At 42.0% G+C, this 23,301-nt stretch overlaps 1 protein-coding gene across 4 annotated transcripts in view; it reads right to left on the bottom strand.

Moving 5' to 3' along the window:
- The window catches only part of LOC101934531 (elongin-A-like), a 54,251-nt gene that overhangs the window by 28,964 nt on the left and 1,986 nt on the right, over window positions 1–23,301 (bottom strand). For all 4 annotated transcript variants that reach the window (XR_006174120.2, XM_042848808.2, XM_065587794.1 and 1 more), the window contains exons 2-4: window positions 12,953–13,009; window positions 6,858–6,970; window positions 761–1,484 (exon numbers count right to left, since the gene is read on the bottom strand). Coding sequence is in view for 3 of the 4 variants with exons in the window: in XM_042848808.2 (XP_042704742.2) it covers window positions 761–1,484; window positions 6,858–6,970; window positions 12,953–13,009 (894 nt within the window). In the remaining variant the exon portion in view is untranslated. The remainder of the gene's footprint in view (window positions 1–760; window positions 1,485–6,857; window positions 6,971–12,952; window positions 13,010–23,301) is intronic.

Here is a 23,301-nt window from a genome sequence, read left to right as displayed (position 1 = left end):
GGAAAAGGTGCTCTGTGGGATAGCTGCCCATAATGCACTGCTCCCAATAGCGCTGCAATTGCCGCAAATGTGGCCACGACAGTGCACTGGGCAGCGGTCAGTGTGAACAGACTGCAGCGCTTTCCCTACTCAACTGCACGAAGTCAGGTTTAACTCACAGCGCTGTACAGCTGCAAGTGTAGCCAAGGCCTGAAGCACCAACTATTCTGTCCATAAGGCCCTGATTCAAGGAAACATACTAAGTGCATCCCTACTCAGAAAAGAACTTTAAGCCTGTGTTTCAATCATATGGAATCCAAAGGGACTTCATGTTCTTAAAGTACATGTTTAAGGGATTTCGTCAATAAGAGCACTTCTCCACAGGACTCTGCCTTACTTAGGCCATGACTCAGGAAAAACAGTGTTATCACATCATTAAAGACCATCATAATCCATATGCACAAGGAGGCACAATTAAGGTTTCAAGGGTAATCTCAAATCTGCAGTTTTATTTTTTTGGCGCTTAACTTTGCACTCTGTAACATTTAATTTTTACTCATTATTTGATCCAAAAAAATAAACTACAGTCATATTTTTCTGGGTCAAAAATGATTCCCAATTATTAGTAACCACTTCTATGTGTGGCTGATATGTCAAAGCCATGCAATCTGAGATTTGAGTTAAAACATACAGAATTAAACTGCAAAATAAATTTGTTAATAAATTAACTCAAATAAATTAGTACTTTATTTCATGTTAGCTTGACTAAATAATAGTTTACCTTTTTAGTGGGACTTTCTGACTGATCATCTTCTGATTTGTGTGGTTTTTCCTCTCTCTCTTTTGTGACAGGGGATATTGAAGTTTTCGGCGATAACGAGCAGTTTTTCTGTTCGCAGCCCTTAATGTTTTTTGACTGTTCACTTGTAGTACAAGTCTTCCTCTTTCTTTTATTTGAAACCTGATCATAATTAAGATAGGATTCAAAAGACATAGTGGGGGGCTCAAAGTCCTCATCACTGGGCAACTTTGGTTTGTTTTCCACACTAAGCGTTTGTTTTAATTTTCCTGTGTCCTCAGAGTTTCTCTGTTTGGAAAGATCCTTACAAGACCCTTTCGTTGGCAATAGGTCTTTTTTGCTGGCTCTAGGGGAATGGTGCTTTTCTGAAGGTTTTTTGCTGGCTGCAGAGGTTGTTTCTTTGCAGTCACTTTTTGTGTTTTCAGGATTGATGCTTTGGGACATATTTTTAGAACTATTGGAGCTATGTATTTTGCTTTCACGTCCATTAGAAGACTCAGTATCTTTATTTCTTTGCTTATTCTCTGTAAAACTATGCTCCTTCTTCCATTTATCAGATGTGGGAGATCTTTTACCATCTTCTGAGGCTGGTTCAGATGTTTTTGTCTTGCCAGAGTTCTTATTCTCTTTACAAATCGATGACTTTGTCTTGTCCGATGAGAATTCGTTCCTCTTTTCAGTGTTCTGTTTTTTCCCCTTGTGGTCACTGAAATACAAGACAGAACCAGAACAGACCCCAATTTAATACTCAGTTACCGAGGGTGACCTTCAGACCTTTTACCAATGTTATTAGTAAAAGGGAAAGTTTTAAAGCCACATGCAACAAGCTTCAAATGTTTGAGTTGTTTAAAAGTCTTCTAGGAAAGTAATGAAGACATTTCTATTGCTATGAGCTGGATGAAACTTTATGAGTGGACTTAACCTCCTGCTGAAATTGACAGATGTGAACTCACCATTCAATTAACCTAACTAGAACCATAAGCCCCCCACCTAAACCAAAAAGGTGTGTGAACATGCCCAGGAGCTTTGGCTGAGTATTGTTTTGGGTAGTGTGTGTGTGTGAGTGTGTGAGTGTGTGAGTGTGTGAGTGTGTGAGTGTGTGAGTGTGTGAGTGTGTGAGTGTGTGAGTGTGTGAGTGTGTGAGTGTGTGAGTGTGTGAGTGAGAGAGAGAAAAGGGAGATCACACAAACGGAGGAAAGACAAGTGCGGGTGGAGGAGGGATTACTGGGGAGAGGGGGGAAAGAGGATAGTCAAGAAAGACAAGCAGGAGCCTCTAAGCAAACAGTGACACCTCCGAAAAAGCTAGAGTGCCCACTTTTGGCTCTGGTGTTGGCTAAAGAGGCTTGGGAGCTGTAAATTAAGAAACTGCTCCTTTTGTTCTTGGTCCCTTCTGCATTCAGAGACAGGACTTCATACATTCCTTTTAAATAAGGAAAGATTGTGAAGAAAATACCAGACTCCATCAATTTCTACTTCTAGCTGGAACATTCCCCAGGGCCCCAAACTTTAACTAGCTGCTCAGGTCAAAAAAGGGCAACAGAATTAATAACTTGGTTTTCTGCAAAGTAAAATTTTCACAAACCCAAGTGTTGGACTTGAAACACTTGATGACGTCCCTTGAAGCAAACACTAGTCCCAGTACTGATAAAGCAGCCAAGTTCAAAATCCACTTAATGCTCCTAAAAAAGGGACTTCATGAGAAAATACAAGGTTGGAAAAATGATGTTTGTGCCTTTAGAATTATAGTAAATGCACCTTTAGAAAACTGTGCACCTGTTTTCCATCAATGGGGCAACTGATATCATAGACAGGGCTGCACGAAAGCTGTCTGAGCAGTGCTTATAACTGCTTCCAACTGGTTGTTGGAAAAGGAGTACAAACACTTTTTAGTGACAGGGCCTACAGGGTCAGGTGTTTGATATGAAATCTTTCCTTCAATCTATTAAGTACCCTTGATACATCAGGCTTTTCTTCCTCTTTTCCTCTCATTTGCCACTTCAGCAGATAGAGTAAATCCTATCTGAAGGCACCCCACAATCTCTCGGCCTCTACAGGTTGGCACTCCAGGAGCAGCAGCTATCAGCAGATGGCCAGATGCAGCATCTCTCTGCTTCTCCCCATGGCAGCAGATCTCCCTTAACATGCTTTGTAAAACGTACCAGCACTCCTATAGTGCTGCTGTAACTCTTTCACATTGGCACAGGATCCCAGTGAAGCAGAATGTGGGTCCAACCAACTAGCAACTGCTGCCACCAGAAAGTGAGAATAAGATAGCCACACGATTTCCCCAGCATGCTTCCTTCCAGAGAGGAACAGCAGCCAAATATTTATTACCTATTTCAATATAAGCTGAATTCACCCTAGATTCTGGGCAGTTTACTGGTATTGAAAAAACATTCAATAGAAATTTAAGATGTAAAACATACAGTTCAACTAATAACATACCTTGGATTTTTCCACCGCAAAAAAACAAAACAAAACAAAACAAAAAAACCTAACAAACTTCAGAATACCTCTCCCACCCTACCTGACCTACCTAACCCCAAATCCACGGGGACCTTCAGCTCTCAAGCTATCAGCTTATCTCTGTCCCAAAAATATCAGGTAAGGAACTGTAAAGAGCATAAAACACATTTGGCCTGATGAGGGCAACAGTGGCTGTATCAGTGAGACGGAGATTATGTCTCTACAGTGGAGCTAGTGAACAGGAGCAGCAAATGGGAATTTTGCAAGGGAGTTCTCCAGGTGAAGGAGGAGTGACTATGTGACCCTTGGGGTGAGTTGTTTGCTGTGTGCTTGCCTGCAGTATATATAGTGTGGTTGGTTTGGAGGGCCCCTCCCCGTGCTGAGTCTAGTGGCCTGTTAGGCAAGGCTGAGAGTTTCTTAATGAGGCTTTGACCCCTAATCCCTTTAGGCTCCATTAACCATTAACTAGGGGGCAGGGTTACTCAGGGAAAATATAGGTTTAAAAAGGCAGCTCCTAAGCAACCATAGGAGCTAGCGAACAAGAGCAGCAAACGGGAGTTTTGTGAGGGAGCGTGACACCCAGATACACCAAACCTTGTCTAAATCATTGGTCACCAACTGGTCAATCCTAGAGGATCTCCCAGTTGATCGCAATCTCTGGTGGCACAGCGGGGCTGCCGCTAAGACAGGCTCCTTGCCTGTGCTGGCCCCACCCTGCTCCTGGAAGCAGCTAGTGCAGCCCCGGGATCAGAGGTCTCCCTCTGTGCGCTGCTCCTGCCTGCAAGCACCACCCCCACAGCACCCATTGGTCGGGAATGGGGAGCTGCAGCCAATGGCAGCTGTGGCTAATGGACGCTGCAGGGGCAGTGTTTGCAGAGAGGGGCAGCACACAGAGCCATGTGCCTCGTGCACCCCAACCCCACAGCCCACAACCCCTGCTGAACCCCAACCCCTTACTCCAACCTGGTGAAAGTGAGGGTGGGGGAGAGCGAGTGATGGGGGGGGGGGAAATGGAGTGAGTGGGGTGGGGCTTTGGGGAAGGAGCAGGGCAGATCCTGGGTTGCCCTTAAATTCAAAAAGTTACCTTGGGCATAAAAAAGTTGGACACCACTGGTCTAAATTTAGGCCAATCAACATCCCAGCCAGTCTCCTCCCCATCTCCCCCCTGCCCCAAAAAAGCTGCAGGAGTAAAAAGAGTGCAGGCAGCAGCTCAGCAGCAGAATGGGGGCTATCCAGTTTATTGCACTGAATGCAGCATGGGCAGGTAGCACCTGTGTGCATTCAGTGTCTCTCCGGGCCATACGCTCTATGGAGAGCAAGGGCTTGAGACCAGAGTGACTGAATTGGAAGAGCTAAGGGAGACAGAGGTACATCGATGAGACTTTTGGGGACACTAGCGTGATCCCACCCCGGTCTGACAGCCTCTGTCCTGTTGAGGCAGATGAAAGTCTCAGGGAAGGAGAACATCAAATTGAAGTGGAGGGAAATGATCCCATAGTTGGGACACTCCTTCCAGATGATGTCAGGGCATCCTCTCACACGGAGGCTACTTCTCCAGAGGAGGGAATCCCAGACATTAGGAAGAGACAGGTAATAGTAATGGGGAGATTTGAGCATAAGAAATACAGATAGCGGTGTTTCTGATGTCCAGGAGAGGCACATTGTGAATTGCCTGCCAGGTGCGAAGGTTGCAGATCTCCCAAGACATCTGAGTAGCATGGTGTGGTATTGCCATCCTTACTTCTGCGACACTGCCAGAAGTGGGTCCGACTCAGCCCCAGGGCGCCCTCAGTCCTTCCCCTCTCCAGAGCTTGGAGGTTAAAGGTGCCTTGGACTGGCTGGGGGGGGGGGGGAGGGGGAGAGGAGGGTGACCACAGCACCACCCATAAGACTGGCCCTTTCCTTCCCCCCAAGAAAGTGATAACCCTCCCACACCGTGACACCTTCACTTCTGCACTGCTACTGGAGTTGGGCTGCCTGGCCAGCAACCACCACGCTCTGGCTGTCCAGCTCTGGAGGCAGCACCACCACCAGCAGCAGCAGCAAAGAAGTGAGGGTGGCATGGCAGGGAGCTTGTCACTTTTTGAGGGAGGGGCAGGGCCAGCCTTACAGGTGGGCAATACTGTGACCTCCCCCCCCCGAATAGGCAGATTTCATGGGGAGACCAGATTTCGCAGTTTGTGGCATGTTTTTCATGGTTGTGAATTTGGTAGGGTCCTACATATGAGCAGTGTGGGGGAGTGGCCGGTGGTCGTGGTACATGTAGGTACCAATGACATAGGAAAAGGTAGGAGAGATGTCCTGGATGCCAAATTTAGGCTGCTAGGTAAGAGATTAATGTCAAGGATCTCCATAGTAGCCTTCTCTGAAATGTTTCCAATTCCATGTGCAGGGCCAGTTAGACAGTCAGAGCTGGAGGGTCTCAATGTGTGGATGAGACAGTGGTATAGGGAGCAGGGTTTTAGGTTTATTAGGAACTGGGGAGCCTTTGGGGAAAGGGGGAATGGAACAGCTTCCATATGAGGAGAGAGGAAAAAAAAAGATTTCAGCTTGGAAAAGAGACGACTGGGGGAGGGGGAATACAATAGAGATCTATAAAATCATGGCTGGTGTGGAGTGAGTGAATAAGGAAGCGTTATGTGAAGGGATAAACCCCACAAGAACCGGGGGGCACCCAATGAAATTAATAGGCAGCAGGTTTAAAACAAACAAAAGGAAGTACTAATTAATACAACACACAGTCAACCTGTGGGACTTGTTGCCAGGGATGTTGAACCCAGTTTTGGCCTTCACAACAAAGAACTAAATAAGTTCATGGAGGATAGGTCCATCAGTGACTATTAGCCAAGATGATCAGGGATGCGACCCCTTGCACTGGGTATCCCGGCTAGATGCTGGGACTGGACCACAGGGGATGGATCACTCAATAATAGCCCTGTTCTGTTCACTCCCTTTGAAGCATCGACACTGGCCATTGTTGTAAGACAGGATACTGGGCGAGATAGACCATTGGTCTAACCCAGTATGGCTGTTCGGATGCATTTGCTTTGTACGTAAGTGGGAATCAAAAGTCAGACAACAGAGGGAGAATTATATAGGAGCCTCATATAATTAAGCCATAGTACCATTACAGTGCCACAGTACTCAGGACAGTTTATAGTAAATGCCACTGAAGTCAGAATCAGCAAGAATCAGGAATGGCCTTGAAATACATTAACTTGTAGCTATGCCGAGATGCTTCACACACGCTCCACTTTTTTGTTCTTCTTGAGGAATATTTCATGTACCTTAATAAGCTTAAAGTTGAGAGGTTACTCCTCTTCCTCTCTTGGAAGTAGCATGGTAAGGGAAAGGAAATCAAGTGACTGGAGATGTGATGAGGAAAGAACAACATTTAACTAAGTACCACCACATTAGCTCCTTTCATGATCTGTACTTGCCACTTCCCTGAAGAATTTAGACAATGATACCTTATTACTACTTTCTGGAGGTCTCTTATTGGTCTTATCTTATTATGCTAATTTCATTTTTTTATACAACAGTCTGAATAAATGATAAAAATATTACATTGGACAACAATTTATCTCAAAATTAAAGTTAGACTCAGACCTACCTTTCATTTTCTGGCGGAATAAGTTTTTTCCAGTGGTTTACCAGAGACTTAGCTATTTTTCCAGCAGTGGCATGTTTCCTAAAACTGTTAACTGTTTTTCCTACTCCAGTTTCCTATTGAAGACAGTGCAAGGAGGACAAACACATGACTAACATCCTGAATATACTTTTTCTACTAACTACAGTAATTAAATTCACCCAATAATAAGATGGTAGATGGAAAAATCCTTTAACAGATCACTCAGATCATAAAGATAATTTTTGTACCAGAAACAAATTTTCCAAGGGAGCCAAAGCAAAACCACACATTTATAACCCAAAATACTGGTTATGTGTAATGTGAATATCTTTCTATATTGAAGTTTCATAAAACTTCAGCAGAGAAATTAAGTTACTTCTTATCATTTAGCTGTCTACTTCTGGCAGTTCACTCAGCTTGAACATTTTTGTCAGCCCTGTCTACATAAGCACAAAAGGCATCTCTCTCAATTGGGTTGGGTTAGCTTGATTGAAACCCTCTTATTAATGCTGATGTAGACAAAATTTAACACCTTTAAGTTCATTTGAACTGGCTGTGTTGTAGTCAAACTATATACACACCTGCATTAAGGTATGTGTGAAGTTTTACTAGAACTAAACTAATTTGACTGAGCTATTTCAATTGAAAAAAAAAACATACACCTTTTTGCCTAGGTAGACAGACCCTTGAAAATTAGACTGTTGAAGTTCATTTTCTGGGACTCAGTACAATGATTATTCATATTGCAGTAGTGCTTTGGGGCCCCAGCCATAGATCAGGACACCACTGTGTTAGGCACCAAACTGTCCTTGTCCTGAAGAGCCTGTGGTTGTGGCCACACAACATTGCAGGTGAATTTGCGTCATGAGAGCATATCTATATTTGGTTGCATATCTCCCTCTAAGATGTACACAAACACTAAAATGGTCCTTGTGACACTGAGCTGGAAAGGGTTAAACAGCCAGCAGGCTAGAGTAACCTAAAGATCAACCTTTAAGAACATATTAGGGAAATATTGACATGGCAAGCAGGGCCATTTCTTGTAGATCGTTACAAAGCCATGTAAGTAGACTAAATCCTTTGAAATGCAAGTCTGTATTGTCAGAGAATTAGAAGTAAATACTAAATGTAGTTGTCTGTTTACCTATATCTGTTAGAAGCTTCACAATGTGATTTCATTAGCTGGTAGATGATACACTTCTCTTCCTGTCTGTTACTATATTTTATTGATTCAGAGACCAAAAGGAAATATTAGCAATTAGATGACGTGTGGTGTAATATTGTCTTTATTTCTCTTTGACATTTGTAGTAAACTACCTGTGAATCTCTGAATGGTTAATTGCCTTATGCTCATCAATACAACTAATTACCTGTGTATACAAAGAAAATATGAATTGACTTTAAAGCAACAATGTACATTACCTATCCTTCATCCAAGGAATGCCTGCTGTGACAAGAGGTTTATCAGCTGAGCTTCAGCTATAAAAGAACTTTGGGTACCTGATCCTGTTCATCTCAGATCTGCTTGTACTTTATCAGGGGAAGTTTAAGTCACAAGATTGAGGTCTCCAGCTCCATTCACGTTTACCCTGTTATTTCTCACAGAATAATTTAAACAAACTCTGCACATGGACTGTCTATCAGACTATAATCTATGGAATTGATTCTGGAAGAACTTTTTACAACTCAGCAGCTCACCATCTCCGCTATGAAACTGACCTGAGAACTTCATTCATATTGTTTTCTTTTTAAATAAAATCTTAGATTAGTTAATAGGAATTGACTGCACGCATATATTTAGGTAAAATCCAAAATATTCATTGACCTGGTGGGTAATGGTGTCCAATCTCTTTGGATTGGTAGAACCTTATATATGGTGAATAAGATTTTCAGTAATCCTCACCATATTCAACTTCGCTGTCTGGGTGGGAGCCCTTGGCTGGATTGCTTTAAAGGAGCTGTATTTTGGCTTCTGGGTAACCAGTAAGGTGTTGTAGAAGCTGTTTTGTTGCTGGCTTGGTGAATCTAATTACACTGGTCTACAATTTTTGAGAAGTCGTCTGCTTCAGAGATAAAATGTGCTATTTATTATGCATTTTGATGTGCTGAATTCAAATACGACTATTGAAACAACTGATTGGCTACTGTTTCTAAGATATTTAAGTTTTTACATTTTGTCTACTATCTACACAATATACATAGAGTTTTAATCAAATTGTAAACCTAGGTCTTTTCACGTGTTTATGGTTGATTTACATGATAATATTTCACCTGCCCTGTTTATGTAACACTTTAAAAATCAGCAAAAGGGTTATATAAATAAAATGTATTATGAAACAAAAGGCAAAAAACTATTATGTACATAGTTTAGTCCTATTCAGTGTCTACTCGGCGCTTCTTGGCTTGTCTCTGGTATTCATTAAATGGAGCATTTCTTGTCACCGTCCAGCAATAGTCTGCAAGCATTGACGGGCTCCACTTGCCCTGATAGCGTTTCTCTATTGTTGCAATGTCCTGATGAAATTGCTCGCTGTGCTCATCGCTCACTGCTCCGCAGTTTGGTGGAAAAAAATCTAGATGAGAGTGCAAAAAATGTATCTTTAGTGACATGTTGCAACCAAGGCTTTTGTATGCCTTGAGGAGGTTTTCCACCAACAACCTGTAGTTGTCTGCCTTGTTGGTTCCGAGAAAATTGATTGCCACTAACTGGAAGGCTTTCCATGCCGTCTTTTCCTTGCCATGCAGTGCATGGTCAAATGCATCATCTCGAAGAAGTTCACGAATCTGAGGACCAACAAAGACACCTTCCTTTATCTTAGCTTCACTTAATCTTGGAAATTTTCTACGGAGGTACTTGAAAGCTGCTTGTGTTTTGTCAATGGCCTTGACAAAGTTCTTCATCAGACCCAGCTTGATGTGTAAGGGTGGTAACAAAATCTTCCTTGATTCAACAAGTGGTGGATGCTGAACACTTTTCCTCCCAGGCTCCAATGACTGTCAGAGTGGACAGTCTTTCTTGATGTAGTGGGAATCTCTTGCACAACTATCCCATTCACAGAGAAAACAGCAGTACTTTGTGTATCCAGTCTGCAGACCAAGCAAGAAAGCAACAACCTTCAAATTGCCACAAAGCTGCCACTGATGTTGGTCATAGTTTATGCACCTCAAAAGTTGTTTCATGTTGTCATAGGTTTCCTTCATATGGACTGCATGACCAACTGGAATTGGTGGCAAAACATTGCCATTATGCAGTAAAACAGCTTTAAGACTCATCTTCAATGAATCAATGAACAGTCTCCACTCATCTGGATCATGAATGATGTTGAGGGCTGCCATCACACCATCGATGTTGTTACAGGCTACAAGATCACCTTCCATGAAGAAGAATGGGACAAGATCCTTTTGACGGTCACGGAACATGGAAACCCTAACATCACCTGCCAGGAGATTCCACTGCTGTAGTCTGGAGCCCAACAGCTCTGCCTTACTCTTGGGTAGTTCCAAATCCCTGACAAGGTCATTCAGTTCACCTTGTATTATGAGGTGTGATTCAGAGGAGGAGGATGGGAGAAAATGTGGGTCCTGTGACATTGATGGTTCAGGACCAGAAGTTTCATCCTCTTCCTCATCTGACTCAAGTGAGAATGATTCTGGTGCATCAGGAACTGGCAGTCCTTCTCCGTGGGGTACTGGGCATATAGCTGATGGAATGTTTGGATAATGCACAGTCCACTTTTTCTTCTTTGACACACCTTTCCCAACTGGAGGCACCATGCAGAAGTAACAATTGCTGATATGATCTGTTGGCTCTCTCCAAATCATTGGCACTGCAAAAGGCATAGATTTCCTTTTCCTGTTCAACCACTGGCGAAGATTTGTTGCACAAGTGTTGCAGCATACGTGTGGGGCCCACCTCTTGTCCTGATCTCCAGTTTTGCAGCCAAAATAAAGGTGATAGGCTCTCTTAACCATAGTGGTTATACTGCGCTTTTGTGATGCAAAAGTCACTTCACCACAAACATAGCACTGTTCACACAAGTACGAGGCATCTCTGCTCACTTTGGCTAAACAGAAATATGTCCCTTTGCAAAAATCAAACACTGACAAATAAGAGCACGACACTATGATTTCTAGAGCTGATATAGGGCAATTTGTTCAGCAGAGTGATGTAAGCTTCATTATGATTGCATCATCCAGGTCTTCTAGGAATAACATGATGCAATTCATATCATGTATGACGCAATACCAGCTTCAGATTGCATCATTCATTGTTTTGAATAAAAAGCAAGTACTGTCCAAACCCAGTCAGATTTATTCATAGATCCAGTCAAAGATGTATTTTAGTCATTTCTGGTTTAAATTGAGATTCCCTTCCCTTTATAACTCACTTATCCTCCACCATTCCCAAGTCAAGGGTCGTATATACTGACCCAATAGCATATCTTGAAAACTAGAGCCAATCAACAATTTTAAGCATCATTTTTGTTCTCAGTGACCCAGAATTAGTAAAGTTTGACTACATTTATTTCAGAAGCATTTTGGCTGTAGAGCAGGGTTATTAGAATAAACCACCAATTTGCGGGATTGGCTGCCCCATTCTTTGGAGTTTGCCCTGATTGATCAATCTCAATGAGGCCCCTCCAGCAACCATGGTCAGTCCTACACTAAGTTGACAGTTACCTCTTAAAGTTCTCTCCAGCTAAGTGATAAGATATTCCTGTGACATCTGCAAATAAGAGTTATACATGTGCTTTTCCTGCACAACCAGCTGTCCATGTGGCTGTTGAAAAAAAAATGCACTTAATGCAGAAGGGGCTTCAGTGACATCACCCAATGCTTTTCTGCAATGCTTCCTACATGTCTGATGGTTCCCAGTTTGCTTGAAATTCATACAAGAGAAGCTCTAGCTTTTCCTAGGATTAATGTTTGAAACATCTCATGATAGAATGATAACAGTACAATAAAATTATATAGAATCCTTAATTATAACTATCACCCTCTTTCTCCACTTCACTTAAAGAATCCCAAATGGCCTGTCACATTATTATGAACAATGACAGAGAACTTCAGTTAAATAAGTATCCCACAGTGCTTTCTGATTTTAAAATATCTAATCACTATGTGAAGGGGATTACTTTATCCAGCACTGAAGTGCAGCAACACTGCACACTCAAGTATGACAGAGTGAAGAATACCATATCCACACAGAACTAAAGCTGAATTTAGGCATGTAAGATGCCATTATGAGATTTGGAAATTGGCCAGGATACCCAAGAGAATACATTTCCTCTTGTGAAAAATATCTGGGCATCTTCATAGTCCACAAGAGGTTAGGGCCTTGCTATGCAGCACTCCTTAACACCAAGATGGGAGAACTGGTTCACTACTGACTGCAAAGAAAAATGCCACCTCCTAAATACCAAAACTATGCCCTATAATGCAAAGGCATACCTTGGAAGTCTCCCATATACATACTGACACTGCTTATCGCAGAAAATCTTATAGGATGTGGCCTGGTGTGAAAAATAAAATACTAGCAGAACCAAGAGCATCATTAACCTATGACTACTAGGATGCTTGTTCTAACTGCACAATCACAATTAAAAACGGGATTTTGTGTTCCTTGGAGGAAGGGAAGAGTAATCACTGATGTAAAATATGAATTAGTCATGTTTGTTTCATCTTAGGTACAGAATCAAAGCACCAGCACATGTAAATATAAAATATAATTGTGTGAGCACACAAACCTACTCCATCATATTTACACAAAGGTCATTGCACTTGAAGGAAAACCTAACCAGCACGGGATTCTGTTCTCTGGATGCTCAGTAGAAGAGGCCAATATTGTCACTATCAGCCATGCTACCATATTTACTGGGTGAGGCGAAGTGCCTCTGGGTGGTTTTTGGGAAAAGACTCCATGGTCCCATATAACTTTTTATATTAAAAGTGAATTGGGATTGGGATTCAGGATTGCAAGGGGCAGCAACTTTCCTGGCTTCTATGATTGCAAAACACTGAAGATGCCACAGATAACTTCATAGATGAAGGTTTTCAGCACACAATTTGTCACTTACCACTAGAATGTCCAGTGAAATATCCAAATCCTGAAGTCCCTTAAGTGCTTTTATAATCTGGAAGAAGACATTAGGTCAGTATACAAGTATCATTTAATTGAATTTTATCCTACTATTCTTACCCTCTCCTTGTAACAGATGCCACTTGAAGATGAAGAATTCCTATCCTAATCTCTCAATTGACACTTGGCAATCTCAATGCATTTATTACATTGGAAGTGCACATACTAACTCAGGAAAAATAAAAGCAACCCTATGCTCCCACGTATATGAGAATGTGGAAGAGAATGTCAGATTAAATATCTCTTCCACTTACTTCCTTAGTTTTGTGTTTCTGACATTCCAATCTTCTTCAAGTGGTGTATTTGATCTTGGTTGAGTAACTTCTGTTGGACTGAGAGTTAGTAGTTCTGGCCTATTGATTACAAATGTTGCCCCTTGAATAATCTTTCCAGCCAAGGACAAGTTTGACAAGTTTAGCTGTACAGCTCCATAGAGGTATTTCAGCTGCGCCCTCCAATTTAGAACGTGTACACAGAAGTCCAGTAAATATCAGTGGCATCATGTAGAAATGAGGCCAAAATAGATCCTACAATAGAGACTATTTGCATATTCCATCACCACACCTGGCTTGGAGATCTTCAGTCATTGATACAGAGTGTCATATGCCAGAGTAGTAAGTTTCCCACTAGATCTCCCCATACACAAATTACTGACCCTTCCTCAATTAGACAGGGGGCACAAAATCACCAAACTCCCATTTAATTCAAAGGGAATGCAGCCTGAGTAGGAGAAGGCTCCAAGTTTTTATTCGCCAGTACTGTTTCTTTTTAGGAAGAGGGAGAGCCACTGTTATTCTGTTTCACGTGCACTTAAGACATCAGCCATGTTCTGAATCCAAAAATGTTTCATCTTTGGCAAGCAAAGCAGAAAACAAACAAACAAACCAAACAAAACAAGCAGCTTGATTTTCAGACAAACTGAGTTTCTCTTCCTGGCAAAAAAATGCGCTTTGTTTAGACTTCCAAAAAGAACAAAACTTATTTTAAGCAATTAGACAATACAACACACGAAAGTATCATTCTCAGTGTCACTTTGCCATAACCATAATTTAAAAAACAACCTCCCTGCCCTTCCCTTTCCAAAAGGCCTTTTTCCTTGTACTATATTATACCTATGGAGGAAAGAATTAATGATGGACTCTAAGCAGAAGCTTCAGATCTATGCTTTTAACTCATCCAAAATTTGGGAGTATTTGAACTATCCTTTTAGTCATGCCCATCTCTACAGGCAACAGAATACAAGAGGATTTTGCCAGAAATGTGCACAGATCATGAGGTAAGGTTCAGAACCCGTTGGCAGCAGCAGACAGTTCTACGTGAACTATAGATTAGTTTACATTTATAATTTTAAATGAAGTGTGGCTACTCAAACCCTGTTGTACCAGGTGGAAGAAGTACAGGAATTGTTTGACTAATAGATTTAAAAGGGACACAGATAACTTGAAAAAAAAAAAAAAATCACATTTTATGGGCTTTTTAGCTACTCTTGTTACAAGTACCAGCAAAATTAGTATACACAAAAGACTAGCAAAAAATATTCTCTGGTTTTTTTCCCTTTTGATTTTACTTTGTGCATAGTCAGTTTCACCGTGTCTCCTGTATACTGTCAGTCTCCCTGATTGCATGGATCTTTTATACAGTAAAAAGGGGCAAAACATTTAAAAAGCAAATAAGTACGCTTGCAAAAATCACATGAGTTGGTAGGGGGACTCAGACTGGCACAGTAGCTGAAGTTACTTTACATTTAAAAAAAGAAAAGTAACTTGATTTCAAGATTAGTGTCCCTTTAAAGGATTATAAATTTCCTGTATGTGCTTTTGCAGCAATTGTAGAATTAATCTGAAGTTTTAATTAAATTAAATAATTAAAAATAAGGTTTCCAGGAGCCAACAGAAGCAGCGTCATATATAAAGGACTGTAATTTGTGTAAGTGTGTATGTAGTTTGCATCCCAAAAGGTAACAGTGATATTTTTCCTGACAACACCATGTCCCCAGTGCTTGGCCTGATTACCAGTCACTTCTTAGAAACAGATCACACACAGTTACAGAGTTGAACTTAGATTAGTTCTCTCTTTCCTAAGTAACCCATCAGAAAAATCTGATGCACAAATGGGTACAAAGTAAGGTGTTTGTTCATAGGTCTTCAGTCAAAATTATTAGAAACCAAAAGTTAACTATATATTTTTAAATTGTTTCTATAATCAGCATATAAAAATAAATTGCATAGCACCACTATTTCTTTTTAATTTACGTTAAAAGTCAAAAGAAGGCTCAGACATTTAGCCATATAGGATGACTGGATACCCAAACAAACTAGAATTTATTCCTCAGACTTTGCAAAGGAAAGGTCTTCAGAGTCAAACCTAGAGTCATAGTAAAATTAGTTAATTAAATGTTTTGATCACTAAGAACAGAACAGGAAGAGAATTTAAAGACAGTTGAACTTTTTATAGACTTCTGAAAGGTAATTCAGTTTTGTGAATTAACTTATCACGAAGGATCTACAGTAAGATTTCAGGGAGTACTACTTGTATTATAGGCAATGTCAACATCAAATCTATTGGACACCACTTCAAAACCAGCAGACCAGTGTACCACAAGTGCATGTAGATGGCAAGCAATTCTCATATTTCAATAGGAGATTTAAAAGTTCTCATCCCAAAGAGTTACTATACCAGGACTGCAATATCAATTTTCCTTTCTTGAAATATATGATACATTTAGGAAGTCAACACAAGAACCAATCAATTGCATTAGAAAAATATAAAATAAAAGAATAAATCAGATTCCCTGACAATCCTTTTTATGGAAAGCACCTCCTGTTCGCTAGAAAGCCTGGGACGGCTGAGTCTGCAGTGAGATCAGTCACTATGTATGGGAATACCAGAGGACAGACAGCTCCATTTACTTTGTACTATAAATGGGCAATGTAAATGCCAGCAGCTAGTCTAGCAATAAAAAAAAATGGCTGACCTCACAATTCAATACAAGAGAGTGCAAAGCCTGAACAGTGACAGCAAAACACACGGATGCAACCGTTCCCGTCTCATTTAGGAGCCATCAAACTTTCATACAGGTATGATCAAAAAAGAAAAAAAAATGTAGCTTATTGAACAAAACTGTAGCAAATTTCTTCAGATGACAGCTCAGAAACTATCTAGTTTGCCAGACAGCTTTTATTTCAGCTTTTTCTTAAAATCTGATTTTTACTTAAGTAACCATAATCCGAGGTCTGTCAACATATGGCCTTAGTCAAAATTAGAGCATACAACAAGGCATAATAAAAATACATTTAAACTTTTCATCTGACAGCCTCAGAGCTCTTCACAAACATGAATTTAGTTCCAGAATACTCCTTTGGTATTTCTTTACGTCAAGCAAACTAAGGCAGAGAAATTAAGAGACTTGCCCAATATCTCAGAGTTATTAGCAGCTCTTCAAATAAAATCTGAAGGTCCTAGTTTCTCTGCTTTGCTTTAACAGCTATGAGAATGCAATTATGGCCCTTCTAACTATACTTCGCTCATTGGACTGTACTCAAAAATTGATGTAGTTTTTCCCATAAATATTTTATTTTATAGAACAATGTTAGTCCCTGTTAGTCACTGTTTTGTTATAAAATAGCTTAAAGGTTTTATCTTTACAAAGTGGCATTAGCTACATTCTTATGGAAAGTCCCATACAAATTAATAGGGATCTACAGAAATTCTTAAAAAAAACCCCACCCTATAGACGGTAAAGAAAACTTCAATTTTTTATTGACGTATAGAAGATGGGCTTTTCCGTAATTATCTGTATTATGACAGCACCAGAAGCACCAAACCAAGATGGTTGTCTCACTGTACAGTGCCTAGAGCAATCACCCAGTAAGGGATAGGGGAAGGGACTAAGATCTTACAATTTAACTAGTGAAGACAAAGGGAAGGACAAAGGGTTGAGATATATGGACAGAATGACGGTTGGCAAAAGCCATGCTAGTGCCATGATTTGCTTTCTGGTTTTGTGGCATGTTTTTTAAATGACTTATAGAATCGGAGATAGAACTGGGGAAAGCAGGAGGAGGAGGTGTTAGCGAGAGCAACAGTGAGAAAGGAAGGGAAAAAGGGCATTGGATGTGTAGAGAAAAGAGGCAGTTGGGAAGAAGACATGGGAGCAAACAGCCAGCCACCAAATAGAAAATAATGTTCTGAGTCTAAACTGAAGGCACAGTGATGACAACAGCAGCATCCAAAGTGCAGTAATGGTCCAGGAATGAGGTGGGCATCTCTTACTGGAGAGTTCAAAGACAGAAGGGACCATTATAATAATTTAATCTCATCTCCTGCATAACACAGGCCCTAGAATTCCTATATCAAGCCCATAACTTCTGGCTAAACTAGAGCATCGCTTTTAGAAAGACATTGATTTAAAGACTTCAAGTGATGGACAAGCCACCACATTCCTAGGTAAATTGTTCCAACTGCTTAGTGCCCTTTACTAAAAATAATTGTGCCTTACTTTTTGCCTGAACTTGTCTAGCTTCAGCTTTCAACCACTGGATTTCATGGTGCCTTTTCCTTAAGAGATCAAGTAACCCGCTACTATCAAATCTTTTCGCAGGTATCTCCAGACTGATCAAGTCACCTCTCAATCTTCTTTGAGCTTCTTTAGTTTCATATTAAAATAGGTTTCCAGACATCAAATCATTCTTGCAGCTCTTTTCTGAATCCTTTCCAGTCTGTCAGCATCATTTTGTAACTGTAGCTCCCCAGAACTAGACACTATTATAGTAATTATCTCACCAATGCCATACACGGTGGTGCCAACATAGCTCTATATCTACTGCTTACACAGCCAAGGACAGCATTTGCTCTGTAAACCACCACATTGTATTTTCATCTCACGATCAACTGGCTATTCACCATAAACCCTACATCTTTTTCTGAGTAATTGCTTTCCAAAATACAGTCCCTTTGCCCCATTCTTTAAGTGTGGCCTACACTCATGGTTCCTAGATGTAACCCTGCATTTAGCTGAATTAACACATGTGTTGTTCAAGTGAGCCCAGCTTACCATGGGTTACGGATCGCTCTCTAGAACGGTACTGTCATCATTTACCCCTTCCAATTTTTGGATTATCTGCAATTTTTACCAGCAATGTTTTTATGTTATCTTCCAGATCAACAAATTCTGAATAGCATCAGGCCAAGAACACATCCTTGGCACCCCCACTAAGAACACTCCCATTGAATGAGGATTCCCTATTTTTAATTACTTCTTAAGATTTAACAGGCAGTTTTTAAGCCATTGAATATGTGCTGCATTGATTTTGTACAGTGCTAATTTAATTATCGGAGTGTTATGTAGTAATAAATCAAATGCCTTAAAGAAGTCTAATTATACTATGTCACTGTTGCCTTTGCCACCAAGTTTATAATCTCATGAAAAAAATTGAGTTTGACAAGATCCATTTTCCATAAAAACGTTTTGATTGCCAGAATTATGCTTCCATCCTTTAATTCTTTACCGATTACATCCCACACAAGCCATTCCACTATTTTGCTGACGAAAAATGTCCAGCTGATTGGCCTATATTTGCTTGGATCATCATCATTTTACCCCTTTTAAAAACTGCCACAACAACATTAGCTTGGTTAAACAGCTAAATCAATAGCTCACAAAGCTCCACGGCCAATTCTTTTATTACTCCTGGATGCAGTTATTCAATCCTGCAGATATGAAAGTGTTTACTTTTAGCAACTTCTGCCAGAATAGAAAACATTTAATTATCACTGTGAGCTGTGATAGTCTTCCAGCTTCTTCCCAAACACAGAACAGAAATGTATGTTGAACTCATCTGCTTTCCTTCTGCATCATTATTAATAATTTTACCATCCCTATCTAATAACAGATCTAAAACATTGCAAGAGTTTCTTTTGTGCCTCATATTTTAAAAATTCCTTCTTATTGTCTTTAATCCTACTGGCCATATTTTTATTGATATCTTTAGCTTCCCTCAGCAACTGACTGCATTTAATGACTGCTAGTTTATAGCCATTGTGATCAGCTTCCCCTTTTTACATTGCTGTTTTCCTTTCCTAACCAGGAAGTTTGTTTTTAAAACCAACAAAGTCTTTTGTGTGATTGCTGCACTGTTGTTCTGGGCGCAATTACTAAACTCCCAAACATCGTTCACATTGACTGGGAGGAAAGAGGTACACAAAACAACTTCAATATCAGGAAATTAGCTCTTTTAAAGCACAAAGTATATATTACTGGTCAGGACTACATCTCTCTCACATGCACGCATGCGTGCGCACACACCTCTCAGAACACTGTACATTTACTAATTTAAAATAATTTTAAATTTGACAGCAAATCCTTTAAACAGTAAGGCCCAGATCCACAAAGGTACTTAGACAACTAAACCCCTAGGATTAGACAGCTAAATCTGGTTTTCAGTCACCACTGTAATCCACAAAACCCTTGTTCAGCCACCACCTAACTCTGTAGGTGCCTAAACTCACTCCCTGCTTAAGTTTTTCCAGTAGAAGTTTTCTAGGTGCCTAAGTTTCTGTCTCTGGACATAGGCATCTGGACGCTTAGAGTGAAGCATCAGTGTACATCTCCTTTCTAACCCCCAGCACAATCTACAAACTAGGAGAAGATGGGCCTCCGCCTTCCTAGCTCACCCATGGGGCCCAATCCCATAGGTGTGCTTAGAAGCTCCCTATCAGATAGGGTCCCATTCAAAACCGCCGTCCCTAGCTATTCTGGGGCCCTACGCAGACCCCCTGCGGGGAGTGGGCAGGCCTCGGGAGGGGTGGAGGCTTGGGGGACAGAGGAGAACCACCCCCCAGCACTCACCTGTGGCACGGCTGGGTCTGTACTTCCCGCCGCCAGTGAGTGTGGCCCCGGCCATGCTGCAGAACTCAGGGGAGTGGGGGCGGAGCTGGGGTGGAGCAGGGGTGGGGACCCTGGGAAAGAGCCGGCACAGGGGCTGGAGCAGCATGCAGCTGTGCAGGGCCCCAGGAAATTTGGGGCCACAAATTTCCTGGGGCCCTACACAGCTGCATACTTTTGCGTATGGGCAAGGACAGCCCTGAGAACAGGAAGATGAGGTGGGAGGGTGGAGACAATCACCTTATAAATTTTAGCCAGGTGGTTAGAGCAGTGGTTTTCAAACTGCGGGTCACGACCTAGCACTGGGTCACGGAATTTAAGGCACTGGATCGTGGCAGCTCTGGCCAGCGCTGCCGACTGGGCCATTAAAAGTCCCGTCAGCGGTGCTGCCCAGCTAAGGCAGGCTAGTCCCTACCTGCTGACATCACGCTGCACCCCAGGAGTGGCCAGCAGCAGGTCCAGCTCCTAGGCGGGGGGGCCACAGGGCTCTGTGCACTGCCCTTGCCCTGAGCACCAGCTCCGCACTCCCGGGGTGGTGCCTGCTGGCAAGAGCCGCACAGAGCCACTTGTGTGCCTCTGCCTAGGAGCCAGACCTGCTGCTGGCCACTTCCGGGATGCAGCGCCATCCGCTGTGCCAGAACAGGCAGGAAGCCGACCTTAGCACCCCACTGCGCCGCTGACCAGGAACTGCCCAAAGTAAGCCCATCCCCCAACCCCCCGCCCCAAACCCGGAGCCTCCTCCTGCATCCAGCTCAGAGCCTGCACCCCCAACCCAGAGCCCTGACCCCCTCCAACAACCCAAACCCCTCATCCGCAGCTCTGTTGGGTCATGGGCATCAAACATTTTCTTCAACTGGGTCGCCAGAAAAAAAACAGTTTGAAAACCACTGGGTTAGAGCACTCTCCTGAGAGGTGAGGGAGACTGCCATTCAAACCTTCTTCCTCTAGCTCAAGTTGAGGGGGGAATTGAACCTGTGGTCTCCTATATCCCAGGGGCAATGCTCTAACCACTGGGCTAAAAGTTGTAATGTGGACAGCACTTCGTCCTCTCCCCACCCCCATTTTGCGTGGCTTGAGGCAGGTACCTTACTCATTTTCACAAGAAATTATTTAGGCACCGAAGTTGCCTGACCCCAGGAGAGGGGTTTCCCAGTTGTGGGTTACAAGCAGACAGGCACCTCCTGGCAGCCTGGATTTCGATGTCTAACTCCACGAGAGGGGCAGGGCTTAGGAAACACACCTCTTGTCAGCATCTCCCACCATGAGCTAGCTTAGGCAGCTCTCTGCCTAGCAGGATAGCTTTTGTGGGTCACATTCTAAGGGACCTGTCTCTCCCCATGTATTGTATAGGGAGCCCAGGTACTTAACAGGGCTTTATGGATCACATTGTTGTGCCAGTGATTTTCTAGATGCCCAAGAGTTAGACCTTGTGACACTAAGCCCTGGTCTACACTGGGTGGGGAGGGGAAATTGATCTAAGTTACGCAACTTTAGCTACATGAATAACATAGCTGAAGTCTACATACTTAGATCGACTTACTGTGGTGTCTTCACCACAGTGAGTTTACTGCTGTTGCTCCCCCGTCAACTCTGCCTGTGCCTCTTGCGGCGCTGGAGTACAGGAGTCGACAGGAAAGGGCTCGGGGGTCGATTTATCATGTCTAGACTAGACGCGATAATCGATCTCCGCTGGATCGATCACTGCCCACCGATTGGGCGGGTAGTGTAGATATACCCTAGGTGATGCAATGCCTAAGTCCCTTTGTAGATCCTGGCCAAAGCTGTGACGTTCCCCTCTTCACCCCCAGTTACATAGACACAAGTTTTAAAATTGCTAGCCATGCAAACTCAGCCAGGGCTCTGAAAGTCAAAACATGATTACCCCCTTCTGATCTTCCATCACCAATAATAAACATTCCACAGGGCAACTAAGGCTTGAAATCACACCTGTGTAATGCCAGTGATGGTTAGTGGGTTTGAAGAGCTGAAAGTGGGAGCATAATTTGCAAGCAACAGTTGCACAGGTCTCATTGAGGATATGGCCTGCAGAAACAACAAAAACCATTCAGCACAAGAAAACAACCTGCTACTTTGACTCTCATAGCCAGCACAAATAGCAAATACCCTTGAAATATAAGTGAAGATAAGACATAAGTGTCTAAATAAAGATTATAACATTACACACACACACACAAATACACACACACACACACACACACACACACACACAAATACACACACACACACACACACACAAATACACACACACACACACACACACACAAATACACACACACACACACCAGAAAAATATAACCATAAATGAGTTCCACCAATTATTATTTAAAAATTATTTCTGTTCTCTGCATACAATAGCTTTGACAAAACACCTTACTACTTTCAGCCCAGGCTTGTAACTTTCAACAATGGTGCCTGATGAAATGTTATACTTGGGGCTGGTCTACACTGGGAACTTGCATCCAAAATCCACACCCCTGAGACAGGTAACTAGGCTGACCTAACCCTTGGTGTAGACAGAGCTAGATGAACAGGAGAATTCTTCCATTGATTCTTGACCTATCTACTGCTTCTCGGGGAGGTGAATTACCAATTGCAATGGGAGAACCTCTCCTGTTGGCGTAAGTAATGTCTACACTGAAGCTATACAGCAGCACAGCTTCAGCTCTGCTGCTGTAGTGTTTTAAGCATAGACATACCCTCAGTTTCCTTTAAACATGAAGTTGGATGCCCATCAGTTGTCAAGATATTGTGGCTGGTAAAGGGATAAACAGCAGCTAGTGGAATCCTGCTAATCTTCCTGCTCAGGTCTGGTTTCATCTTAGTTTGCTTTAGTGGTCAAATGCTGATCCTTCCGATCAAACTGATCTGTGTTTGAGGTTTGGTTCTGGGTACTTCTTATGGCTCCTGGGCAATCCTGCTATCCTACTGGTTACTGGATTCCTTTTTAAGCTTGGGAGCAGCTTTGTCCTTCCTGCATGACTGGAATATGCGATAACTTTCTTGAACTGAGAGTTCCAGCCTCTTTGTTGTATAGCATTAGTAAAGTCATAAAGGCTCATCTGTCACACTTAGAACCACTATCAAATACAAAGAGCACCCCAGAAGCTCAATGTGTTTTAGCTTTCTAGTCTGAGTGCCAAGAAGCCTTCAGACATAACCAACACTGTCTGTTACTTAGATGAGTTTGCTTTAGCTGCTCTGTTATATCGAGGTCACAAGTTCTAATGATCTCCTCACCTGTCTATTCCTTATTCTCATCATAAACCACCACCACTGCTATTTTAGAGAGTCTCCGGATATTTAAAAAAAAAAAAAAAAAGCAAAGCATGTTCCTATAAACTGGATAAAATTACCATGACTTGCCCCACTCCAGGTCAAAATAA

Source organism: Chrysemys picta, chromosome 3, assembly GCF_011386835.1.
Source record: "Chrysemys picta bellii isolate R12L10 chromosome 3, ASM1138683v2, whole genome shotgun sequence".
Lineage (NCBI taxonomy): Eukaryota > Metazoa > Chordata > Testudines > Emydidae > Chrysemys > Chrysemys picta.
The sequence above is the reverse complement of the archived record's forward strand: the minus strand, read 5'-3'. Positions and strand labels throughout refer to the sequence as shown.